General features: G+C 41.0%; 2 protein-coding genes across 2 annotated transcripts in view; one reads left to right on the forward strand and one right to left on the reverse strand.

Moving 5' to 3' along the window:
* WASHC4 (WASH complex subunit 4) overlaps window positions 1–3,663 on the forward strand; it is a 40,550-nt gene extending 36,887 nt beyond the window's left edge. Inside the window, exons 33-34 of the mRNA XM_055710566.1 lie at window positions 1,248–1,323; window positions 2,084–3,663. Of these exons, the coding sequence (XP_055566541.1) occupies window positions 1,248–1,315 (68 nt within the window). The 3' untranslated portion in view covers window positions 1,316–1,323; window positions 2,084–3,663. The remainder of the gene's footprint in view (window positions 1–1,247; window positions 1,324–2,083) is intronic.
* A 1,092-nt stretch (window positions 3,664–4,755) lies between these two features.
* Window positions 4,756–12,579, reverse strand: part of APPL2 (adaptor protein, phosphotyrosine interacting with PH domain and leucine zipper 2) — a 38,890-nt gene continuing 31,066 nt past the window's right edge. Inside the window, exons 13-21 of the mRNA XM_055710567.1 lie at window positions 12,483–12,539; window positions 12,280–12,368; window positions 10,507–10,659; window positions 10,335–10,387; window positions 8,668–8,842; window positions 7,974–8,010; window positions 7,709–7,849; window positions 6,964–7,011; window positions 4,756–6,133 (exon numbers count right to left, since the gene is read on the reverse strand). Of these exons, the coding sequence (XP_055566542.1) occupies window positions 6,005–6,133; window positions 6,964–7,011; window positions 7,709–7,849; window positions 7,974–8,010; window positions 8,668–8,842; window positions 10,335–10,387; window positions 10,507–10,659; window positions 12,280–12,368; window positions 12,483–12,539 (882 nt within the window). The 3' untranslated portion in view covers window positions 4,756–6,004. The remainder of the gene's footprint in view (window positions 6,134–6,963; window positions 7,012–7,708; window positions 7,850–7,973; window positions 8,011–8,667; window positions 8,843–10,334; window positions 10,388–10,506; window positions 10,660–12,279; window positions 12,369–12,482; window positions 12,540–12,579) is intronic.

Consider the following 12,579-nt stretch of genomic DNA (forward strand, 5'->3'; position numbering starts at 1 on the left):
AAAAAGGCAACCAACCCCAAAAAATCTGAGACAGGGAGAATTGCTCACGTGCCATAATAGGAATTTCAGTAACTTCAGCACCATACTTACCTGCTCAACTACAGATTTTGACAATGACAGGCTTTTTCTACACAACCTTAGCTGGTGTGAAGTAAACTGGTGTTTTTCACCTGTTGTTTACCAGCTGTTTTTTCAAATTATGCAGGCAGATAATGCAGATACTATACGTGACTTTCAGATATTTATGGTATGTTTTGGTCTACCATTGAATTATCTTCAAAGGGTAAAATCTAATCTGTGATGTGGTCTGTTGACTAGGTAACATGGGTATTTTGCATTTTATGTCCATGCTTATATATTCTCCCTCGTGAATTCTGGAAGATTCTCCTGAGTCTAGGAAAATTCTTTTCAAAGAATTGAGAACGCTTCTAAGGATTAAGGTATAGAAATGCAGTTCAGTCACAGGTTACTTAAAAACTCGGGTAGCAGTACATTAAAAATGGAATTGGTAAATAATTTTCCACTGTAGTTCGGACAAAAGCACAAGTGACCTGTGAGAGATCAGTCACTGGTGCCAGAGATCAGTTTTCTTCTGCACTAGGAAAACAGTTTGAGAGAAAGAAGTCCTTTAGCATGAATTTATATTTGATCATATTCAGTGCAGTTACTCAAATAATTGTTCAACTAAAAAAAAAACCCAAAAAACAAACAAAAAAACCCCAGCCAAACAAAAAAAAACAACCCCCCAGAAAACCCCCCAAAACCAACCACAAGCATTGCGGTGAGTAAGAATATACGTATTACCATGGCTTCTTCAGGAGAGCATTCTGTAGAACATCAGTTACTTAATTATATTTTAGGTTAAATATTCACTGTTGTGATATGTGGTCACTTCTTTGAAAAATGTGTTTTGTGGTGAGAAAAGCTTGAAATGCATGCCAGGGTGAAAGGTTTTGAGTAGGGTAATATCTTTGCTTTCTACTGTAATACTGGGGCAAAATGTATGAGCATGCATATGTAATCTTTACACAAATTCTACTGATTGAAGAAACTTTTCGCCCCAAATGCAGATTTCTTCACAGGGTCAGGACCCTTTGTGCTGCAAGGTCAGTTTGTATATGCTGACCGTGGTATACTGTATCAAGTGTTTTATGATATCAGTGTAATAAAATATATGTTAAGACATTATTACTGCCTTCAATAAAGTGTTAACCATGATCCATGTCTTTATTTTTTTATTTTTGTAGAAGAATCTGTTAAAGCAAGCAATGGAGATCTTCCCAACTCTACGCCTGCGGATCCTGTTGTGAAATGATATGGCTGGTATGGGTGATGATTACTTACTCAAATAATTCATGTTCTTGTTGTTATCAGTAACGCTGTAGGGGTAAAAGCTCTAGACTTAATGTACTTGCTCTGTTAAACCCAAGAGAAAATGTACAGTAGTATACTAGCATCTAGTGAGGCTAGGTCTGTGTTTGTATATCCTGTAGGAACTTCTGTTTTTCAGGAGTTGACGTTATTTCCAGCACTTTCTTTAGATTGAAAATAGTTATATAAAATGTTGACCTTGGAGGCCATTACTTTGAAGTACAGATATAAAAGACTTACTAATTTTTAGATGCATTCTTGCATCTCTAACATAGCATTAAACAAAAAAACCCAAACTCTTAGGCCATTGGTGTGGTATTTGAACTGGTGCATCTCTTCAAGCACTTCAGACATCTTTAATCAAGATACTGTGCGTTATCTATTGTCAAAAAATAATTTGGATATGTTTTTATGCAGTCCTGTTGTATTCAGTGCAGTCACAGATTACACTGTAGGATTTAACAGTGTATGTTGTGAATGTGTGTTAAAGCTGTTACACAAAATGGAAATCCTTATTAATGTCTTATGCCATAAACCCTTATTATTACTATAGCTAGTATTTGCGTTGTGGGAACTTAGGATCCTGTCAGACATCTATTTTCCCCTGCTGTTCCCCCCCACCCTGCCCTGCTCCACCCCACCCCACCCCCATCAGAGAATGGGAAAACCAGAAAAGTTAACATAATAAATTACTTTTCATTTCATACCGAAGGTCTGATTTGCATCCACAGAAGCAAGGAAATCCAGAGCCAAGACAGAACCACAATCAGCTCTTCCTTTTATGACCAGACACTGTGTGATGGGTGTCTGTAGCTATTAAGTGATCTTACAGTTCATTAATATGTTGTGCCTAATTGCAAGTTTCAGCCTCAATTCCGTATTTCCTAGCCTTTGTAGGTCTGTTGTGCTGTTTGTGTTGTTCATGCAGTCTTACATGCCTGACGATTAACAATAATTGCACTGCAGGCTCAGAAGCTGCTGAACACTGTGAGAACTCTGTATAAATCCAACATCTGTCAATGCCTGCAAGTAGAGGTTCTATATTGTGCAAGAGTTACTCAGATTCCTAACTTAAGTAGCTAGACTTAGCTTAAAAGTAAACACCACTTTCATTGGAAGATATAGGTGTATTTTAATCTCCAAGAACATAAAACATTTCTAGGTTTTACTAACTAGAATAAACTACTGTAGTCAGTCCAACTGAGAATTACTTTTGGGGAGCGTTTTTTTTTGTTTGTTTGTTTTGGCACACTCAACTGTAGTTTTAGATCATACTTGTCAGCTTCTTTCCTCTCTTCTAATGACAAAAAAAGGTAATTTTTAATGGTTCAAATTGTTCCACCCACCCTTGTCACTGATTAAGACAATTCCTGATACACTTCTGATTTGCCCTTTCCTGCCAGTCACTTCAACATTCAGAAAGCTAGGACAAATGTTTTGTTGCAACTGGAAAGACCAGACTGATACGAAAGTCCTTTTTGTTGGTTCTGAAAACACGACACACAAGCTTTATGGACTGTTTAATTCAGCTGGGCTCATTAAAGTTTTTAGTTTAATTTCATTATAACTGCAGAGGCTGCCCTAAAGAATGCTGCATTACTTGATTTCTATTTTTGCCTTTTTATTTTGAAACAGGTATTTTTTTGTAATTTGTGTACTTTCTTTTTTGACCAAATTGTGCCCGCACTGAACACTCAGCAGTGCTGCCGAGATCTGCATTCTTGCTGCTGCTGCTGGCTTCCACACTGTTGCAATCGGCAGTCGCAGTGTATGTATTTCCATGTTCCTTGTCTCAGCTGAAGTCGTGCGAGTTCTTGGCTCGGAGTGGCCAAGTACTGCACTTCCTCACAGCGACTGCAGAATCACATCAAGATGGTGTTGGCTTCCCCCAGCATGGGTTTGCTAGGTAGCTCTGTACGGCCAGGACGTTACCCATGCTGTAATAAAATCTGCTCTAGTGTTTTCCCCTTCTCCTCTTTTTTTGGAAAGACGCTATCTTGGATAGGTGATACTTTGCAGTTGAACATAAAGTGAATTGTGCATTTTCCTAATGTATGGCGGCTAACAAATTCACGTGGTTCTGGTGATGGAAATTCCACAGGAAAGACGTAAGCCTATTTTTATAGAACTGTGTTTAATCTGGGAGACCTGACTGTATACTATATGTGGCAAAAATATATACATGCACACAAATATGTACAGCGATAATAGAGCTATTCTTGCTAATACAGGATCGTAGTTTTATTTCCTTCTTTCTTTTTGTCATGTAGCAGCATATACATGCAGAAAGCTTTTCTCATCTGACATACAAGCTGGGTCCTGGATTTGGATGTCACACACCCCTCTGTCAGCGAGAGTCACACTAAATTCTTCTTTCCCCACAAGGATCTGGAAGGGGTGCAAAATTCTTGCTGTGGTGCTACTACTATTGTCATTGCTTTTACCCTCCAGTTCCGATTACAGGAACAAAATGGACCCCAACTAGTTGTCTACAGATGAGCTGATGGAGCTAAAACAAAAAGTGCCCCAAACTAAACTGACAGTGCTCACTGAAAATCCCAAGGTGATAAAAGGAAAGTGAGGATGATGAGTTTGCTTCAGGGACATAAAACGGATCTCTAGGCTTTTCCTTCAGGACAGGGGCAAAATAGGCTGAGGGCCAGTCTCTCTCCCCAGGAAGGCAGCTGCCACCACAGCTCTCACGCGTTCAGCCTTGTGACAAGGCTTGCTGCGCGTGGGAGCGGTAGCAGCTGCCCTTCCGGAGGTCTTGCAACCTGCTTCTGATGTGGTGCTGCGCCCTTTTGTGCCAGAAGCCATGGGCTGCCTTCCCCTTCCTCCTCGCGGCACTGAGGGAGGGGGCGCAGGGCACAGCCAATGCCCAACGTACCGTCGGCCCCGAGGTGCTTGCCTCGGCTGGTGACAAGTGATGGCCCCGGCAGCACCCAGCGGGTTTGTGCCTCGCGGGGAAGCGAAGGGTGGGTGCTGAAGGGCAGATTCCGGAGGTCCTACTGTGGTCTGTAATCAGAAGTACATCTGAGGTTTCATCTGATGTCCATCACCAACAGCTGTCTTCAGCTTCTCAGGTATAAAGGACCAAATGTAACATTTTGTTTCCTAACCCATTGTACAAAAGGGTATTTTGTTACCTCAGGCTCTTTTGGTTTGTGAGAACATTATGTACATAAAACTGTGTTAATAAATGCAATTTTGAGAACTTCATTCTTGGTGTCTTCAGTAACAGCAGTTCAGCAGGTCTTGTTGTTTTTGGTAAGACAGCTTCAACTTTTATTTATTAAGTTTTTGTGTCAGTTACTAACAGTTTTCTGCTACGGTTCTTCTAAACATTCAGCAACCAGCTAAATGGAATTTATTCCCCGTCAGACACTTGCAGACTAGGATCCTTCAGGTGCTGCTTACAGAAAATCTAGTTTCCTAGTAAGTGAAGTTTGAGGAATTTCAGCCATTTGTTCCAGTTAGCTTATCTTGATTAACACAAACTATGCCACAGATTACACACCTGCCCCCCCAACTGCTGTTTATTTTTGTTTGTTCTTGCGAAGTACAGTTTCTCACATTTTCAGGTTAAACTGGAGGGGAAAAAACTAAACTTACTAGCCAAATATAGTATCTAATTTTAGGAATAGTACTATGAGACTAGTCAATACATTGTGTAGATTTATAATTAGCATTTTATTGCTCAGTTTCTTAAAACCAAAGATTGCTGGTAGATTCAGCTGCTGCATGTCACCGTAATGTTAAAAATGCAAATAGTTCTTATTATAAAATACTTACTTGTCCTACAATTATGATCTCTGGCAACTTCAACTTTTAAGAAACCTAACCACAGAAAAACCGCACACAACTAACACGCCACATCTGCTGACTACTTCTGATGTTTGCATGTCAGTGGTATTGAGAATAATAAATCAAGGAGGTACATTATGTCCATTATTTAATTACAGAACAGGGTGAGCGTGGTCTTCATGAAGGTACGAGTAGGCACTTAGATTTGTTTTGTAAGCTTATTCTAGATGCAATATAAAAATAGATTATATTAATAGGAAAAATTTACTGTTTAACAAACTTTTGTAAATAGGCTAGCACAAAAGATAATATCTTGTTACGCTTAAACTAGACTAAAAATAACTTCATCTGAAAATAAAGTAAATAGTGCATTTTTAACCTTCATTCAGATGCACAGGATCATGCAAACTATGAAAACTGACTGTGGTAGGAAATATGAGGCCTGATACTTGTTAAAGGAGCTGACAGCTTGCACCCAATTCAGTGGAACTGTAAATCTGAAGAAGTGCCATTAACCTTTTGTGGCTGACAGCTGTGCTGTCCTAACCGCCAGCAGGCAAGGGGCTACTGCTGACACAAGATTGTCCGCTTCCCCGATGCACCTACACACCACACAGTCACAAACGCAAAAAGCCCGAAAGGCCAAGTCCTGCTGCTGCTCCACTGTGAAGCCAGAGGAAACCACTGTGAAGACGCCACGGTTGTTCCGGCAGGAGAACAGAAGCTGGCCCCCTGCGTGCGCCGGGGATGGAAACCCAGAGATTCTTGCAAAACCACTCCCTGGTTTTCCAGCTCCCACACAGGCTGCAGGAGGCGACAAGGGTTTTTCTTACGCTTCCGATTCCTCCCCTTCTTCACGCATGGCTCCATCCTCTTCTGACTGATCGTTCAGAAGCACGAACTTCCCATCATTTGTTAACGGCACAGACTTCATTAGCTGAGCTAATGCTTCTGGGTCCTGAAGAAAAACAAAAGACAGTCCAGCAGGCTGCAGCAATATTTGAGGAGCACACAGTTTTCCCAGTACTTCTTGTTAAGGTTTGCAACTTTTTTTTATTACAACCTTTAGACTAAAGGCTTGAAACAAATAACCCCTGTTGGTCCCGTAAAACCACCCCTTGGGTATATAAAAAAGTAATTGATTTTAAGCCTTTATTTTGCTGCTCTCATCTGGCACTGATGTAATTAGCAAAAAACAAGGAGAAAAGTAACTGTCTAAATAAATCATTTATTATACCTGTGCTTAGTGCCAGTAACTAAAAGCTCATTCCCCTGACTTGTTCTGAAATCTTCGCAGCAAAAATATACAGCAAATGTCAGTGTATTAGTGTCACATCTTTACATAAATAAAATTTATCTACAAGGGGCTAAGTAACTTTGCGTTAATTTTAAGTGGGAAAACGCAGTGGTTTTTGTCCCCAAGAGAGGAAGGACTAAGAGTTTCTAAAAGTGAAATAGCAACGTGTGTGATTTACACTTCATCCCAAAGAGTTTATTTGGGTTTTTTTGAAAATCTTGCTCACAGCTTCCTTTCAAACATTAACAACTGGATCTGTATAGTCCCGAGTTTGATTTGAAGTGGTGAATTTGATCTCAGATCCAGCTACTGCAAAGTCAGTCTGGTTTTGCATAACCAATCCAGGGGCTGTGTTAATCATGGCTGCAAAACTTTGTCGTTGGGAGGCACAGCAGTTCTTTTTTTCTTACGCACACAAGGTACCTGGATGATGCAATCAAAAGCAGAGTATGAATATCAGAACATAGACATGGAGAATGAAACAAACTTACCTTCTGTGCCTCAATGATTTCTTTTCCCAAGCTAATGGCATAGCAAATCTAAAAAAAAAATAATATATATATATATATGTGGAGTTCAGGTTTGGTTTGGGTTTTGTTACTTAATTGGGACTTAAACACAGAAGTGTCAGTGCAAACTTAGTCTTAAATACAGGTCTAAGAGCAGAGGTGAAATACCAACTCACTGTGCTAACTAACTCCATAAAAATACAACTATCTTAGGTTCTGCTTCAAGGTTCACTTAGGCTCGTAAATTTTTGTACTCAACTCAGTTTTGTTCACCAAACTGTAGTTCCAAACCTGGGGGATCTTTTCCAGTGCATCTAAGAGTGTTACAGTTTTTTTAAGCCAAAAGTTTTCCAGCACATTCCTTATTTCTTATAGTATGTTATTGTCACATGCAGCAGGGACCCAGCACATTACCACAGTAGGGCCGTCCATGTCTCAGCTGACATTCATTTTTGTTAGTGCTGGTGCTAGACACACACTTTCCCCCGTCTCTTAATGCTGGTATTAACGATCACATCCTTTCCTCCTTGTATATATATGCTGCTGCCTTACCTGTAAATTCAGTCCTTTTTAGATACAAGCCATCAAAGGCTTGCATGCTAAGGCCTGTTCTCTTGGCAAGAAATTGAGCTACTCCTGCTCCTGTAGCACTGCTTCCCAGATGTGTAAGCCAAGAAGCCCAAGACCTGTTTGCTAAATGAAGTATTTTATCAAATGTTACACAAACCTTTTCCCCTTCTGTGTTGCTCTCAAAAACATATGCGCTCATGGATTCTTCTCCCGGTGCCTCGCTGAGATGGACCACAAAGCCAATCAGTCGCCTGTTATCCTGATGAGCAGCAAACTGTGTCACAGTGGTGAGTTCAAACTGGAAAAGCGTAATAAAGAATCTGCTTGTTTTAACCAGTGTATGGTTAAGCTGGTCAAGAGCTCAAGTGCATGCAACTGAGTATTCAATGCTGGGCAGAAAACCAGATACAAACGTTACTTACGCTTGTTCGTGTAACTTGGGTTTGAGGATCTATTAACCTGCAATTATGTGTAGGGGGGGGAAAAGAAAGTATTTTAGAGTGATTCTTAGTAATTTCAAGGAGCGTTATAATAGTAAGGCAATTGCGAGAGCAGTTTTACAGATGAGGAGACATGCACAGAATCAAAATGCTTCATCTGATTTCAAGTTGGTCAATGAAAACGTTCAACTCTCGACCCTGTCTCTCTGCTGCTGACGCATACAGGTCATGATACCTTTCTGCATCACAACGTGGTAAGCAGCCTGTGCGCATGGACCAACACATATGGACACCAGTGCGCTCCAACTAAAGTGAATGTCTTGTATCAACATATTCTACAGCGATAATACTGACAACAGGACAGCAATGGCTCTCTTGCTGTTACTACATGTAAGGAAAGACAACCTTCCAAAGCATTTTTTTGGCATCTTTTTTTGTATCTTGTGGGGCCTTATAGCCCCACTGCATCCCCTAAATTTCAGTAGGATGTTCTTACAACTTAGTCAGGAGGATGCTTTCTAGGTACTAGAGTAAGAAGAGAGACATTTTTACTAAATAAAGTGAATCCTGGGACCTTACTCCCTCCTCAAAGGGTGTAACGAAACCAAAAATACTTTACTAATCGCAAGCTGTATGAAGAGAACAGAATGTTGACCAGGTGATGGTTTTACAGTACCTCAGGTTCTTGCTGGTGACCATGAGGTGGGATTCAGTCATACGGAATATGTTGTGAATAGCACGAGCAGCTAACACTTGTCTCATAGCTTCATAAATCACCTCACTCGTGTCGTCTGACTGAACAGCCATAGATCCTAAAAACCGAACTACGAACATCTGCTGCAGGAGTGAATCTGGAAGACAAAAAGGCATAACTTCCTTCACTGTGCTACTTCAATTTTTCAGTAGGTGACGTTATCAATGAACTTATTTTCTTCACTTTGGAAATTCAACAGTAAACAGAGCCAGGCAGCGCTCTGACCCAGTTTTACAGTGCTTGAACTGGCAGCCAGTGTGGAGAAAAAAAAAGAAAAATCAAAGTTGCTTGGAAGCTTTAAAAGTATAACTGTTCCTTTGTGCCTCATTGGATTAGCTAGTAAAATTCACTTGCCTGTCTTTTTATCAGGTGCACATAAACGGTGATAAATTTGATTGTGCACAAGCCTCAGCTTCCATCAAATTAACTCTTATCTTTAAACTTTGTACATTTCTCACTTTCTTCTATGTCCTGATCTTCCACATGGCTGACTCCGGTGAGGTTTTCATTAAATCCTTCCTTGCTCGCTATCACCACAAACTCCTATTTACAACTAAGTAGCCATTATGCGACAAAGCCATCATTTGTTCGCGCTCCCGGTACAGCTGGCGGTAAGCAAGGTGAAGCAGGGTAAGTCCTGCTGAATGTGACGGTTCAAAGGCCACAACAGCTGTGTCTACGTTGCACAGGCACCACAAAGAGGGTTAAGCGTCAGTCCCCTTGTGCAGTACGAGGCGCAGGGCGGTCACCTAAGCACTGTACGCTCTTCTGCGTGCTGCACAGTGCAGCAGGGTGCTGCTGCTGCCGCCGCCAGCGTGGAGCTGCCCGCTTCTCGCAGCCTCTCTGCTGTCAGGCCGCTTGCAGCCATCCTACCTCGCGATGGGACAGCACATGCAAGTGAGAGTGTTCAAACTGGTCAGTCTTGCTTTGGTTCTGTGAGCAGCTTCCTGACAGGGGCTGTAGGTTCCAGGCAGCGGCTGTAACTGGCACAGGGGAAGAGGGAACAGTCAGGGTCTAAGCCCTGCATGTGCCAGTAGAGGAAGGTCAGAACTGCTGACTTGTACTAGCTTGTCACTGGGAGGAGGGGAAGGGGGCAGCAGTAAGAAACTCTCCCTTTGTTGAAAGAGACATGTTGCTGCTGCTAGCTAGCTACGTGCTGGGCCTCTGTGAGATTTAGATTGTGGATTTCAGAGTGCACATGGGTAAGAAAAGGCTACTAAGCAGTACCAAACTTGAGCAGAATTATAATAGTCCCATCAAACCCTTTCTAAAGAAATCAACAGATACTTTATAAAAAAAAAAAAAAAAAGAAAGACTAAAATCAAACATACCAAATCTTTCTGCCTTTAAACATTTGACATAAATCTAATCTGGACTACAGCTTGGAGCATCAAGAAAGAAAAGTGTTTGTTTTCACACGTAGTTAGCTTCTGACTGGCTTCTGAAAGCTAACTACCTTCAGCACTACCATGGATCTGTTACTGCTGCTCCATGGTGTCAGGTGCTTTCACGAAGAGACAATGAATAGCTGCCAGCTGAATTAGGCCTAAAATCATGACTAATTTTATCTGGAAAAAGGAAGCACTGACCTTCCTCCTCATCTCTGCTGCTGTCTTCAGATTCCCCAAACGGGTTTGCACGCCTATGAAATAAGAATAAAAACTAATTAGCGATTCTGGTCATCACACACACATGCTGCAGTACTAATTGTCTCCCCTGAAATCACTCAAAGTAATCCATCACTGTTGTCTCTGGCCGTACCTGCCACCTCTGTTCTGGTCCAGGAATTCTGTGGCAGGCAGTACGATATCAAATTGAATCGGTGTTCCAGGAGCAATGAGTTGTGTGGAGTCTTGAATGCCAGCCAATTCATTAGGAATTACTTTATTGTTTTCTGTATTCTTCACATTCTGGCTAAAGTGAAAATGGAAAAGAATGTTTCAATCAATCAATGACATCCTATCTTTGCTGTGGGAGACAAGATTATTCAAAAATCCAAAGCAGGATTGAGCCACTATACACAAATATGGAATATTTTCCTATTTACCCATTACTGAGAACTCTAATAAAATCTCAGGTTTATTTTTTTTGTATCTAAAATTATTTTGGAAAAATGTAAATGCTGGTATATTAAAAGTGAAGGCAGGTAACTCTGTGGGGGGGCTGACTTTCAGCCACAGGTTGCTCTTAGCCTCCCTTCTCTCTAATGGCCACATTTACAGCTGCATTATCAGTGCAAACAGCAGAGACCTGACTTGTGCCTATGGGTGTAAATGGCAATCCTGACATCTTTTTCAGATCTTACTTGGCCGCAGGTTACAATGTGATAGTTAAAAAGAAGTGTTACACAGGTCAGATTTCTTCCTGCCACTTTTCTTAAAGAGAATGAAATTCTGTGTTTCCCGCAGCTACAGAGGTCACAACTACACCCATCGCTACATATGGTACACCGGGTTTACTAGCAGCATCCTTCTACTTCTAGAAAATTTCCTGGTTGCATACAGATGTAAAAGTGACTTTGGAGATTAGTTGTCAATGAAATAGGTATTTCCTTTGCCCAGTGAAATAGACAGCAATACTCCTCTATTTATAAAACTGTAATCAAAGTGAAACAGTTGTACTGTGAATAAAAGTTGAAAGAAATAGACTGGCATTCCCCATGGCTATATGGAATCTTTGGAATCTGTAAGCAATCATAATAAAGGGAATCATAAACCATAGTAAAGGCACTGGCCTGACAGGCAAAAGATCTGGGAAAACTTGAATTTATACAAGTAAACGTCTGAGTATGAATTTACAATTTTGTGACAAAACTTGCAGAGAAGTCCCTTCATGGTGAAGTCAGTGTGACACAGACTTGCCCTATTTTATTTATCACACTGCTTCTTAAAGCAGGATTTCAGTCCAGCACTGGGCTTGAAAGCCAACGATGATGGTGTAAGTCTGAAGAGTTCCCATTGAGCAAGATGCTAGGATCATGCGGACACAAAGAAATGATACATAAAACACTTATTTTGCATATAAGCATATCCTAAAACACTATTAAAAATATTTGAAGGAGGGAGCTTTATTGATTGACCTGAACAAGCACAAAAGAACAACAGTAATTATTCTGACAGCAGCGTAAGGCATATTCCTGTGACAGACTGACAGGAAATGCTTGAGGTAATATGCAAGAATATACTCACTTCTATGTATACTGGGGACTCTGCTGTATTATCTGCATTACAAGTCATTCCCTTACAGCAAAGCACTTGGAAATAAAGCATTGTGTTTGTTCCCAAAGAAACAGCGAAATCCCAACACCAACCACAAGAAGCTTCAAAGCTGTGATGTGGAGCAATAAGCACTACCCTCAACACTTGCGTTTCTTACAGCTTTCAACAGGAAACACCAGAAGTAGAGGAATTTGCTGGAGAACACAGGCCTGTAAAGCCAGGGCCTTGACAGGGCTTTCTCCCTTGGTCACTGCTGCCCTGTAAAAAAAGCAGGACTGAGCACACAGCCCCTAGCCCGTGCAAGTGAGAATGCTACCTGGGGTAATGAACTTCGTGTTTTTTCCCAAAGCTGGTAATGGGAGTCACTGCTTGTAGGGCTGTCTGATTTAACTTGATTGCAGCTGCCTACAAAAACAAGACAGAACAGCTCTTCTACACACTTACTTTACATTGCCACATAAAGAACAATGTGATAGCAAGTTGGAAGGAATGAACTGAAAGACAGAAACAAGCTCCTACCTCTGGATTGTCAGTGAGATAGATCTGTCTGGAGATGTTGTTGATGGCACATATCCACTGGAAGGTAAAAATGCAATTGAACTCTTCAAGTTCACTT

Source organism: Falco cherrug, chromosome 5 (assembly GCF_023634085.1).
Source record: "Falco cherrug isolate bFalChe1 chromosome 5, bFalChe1.pri, whole genome shotgun sequence".
Classification (NCBI taxonomy): Eukaryota; Metazoa; Chordata; class Aves; order Falconiformes; family Falconidae; genus Falco; species Falco cherrug.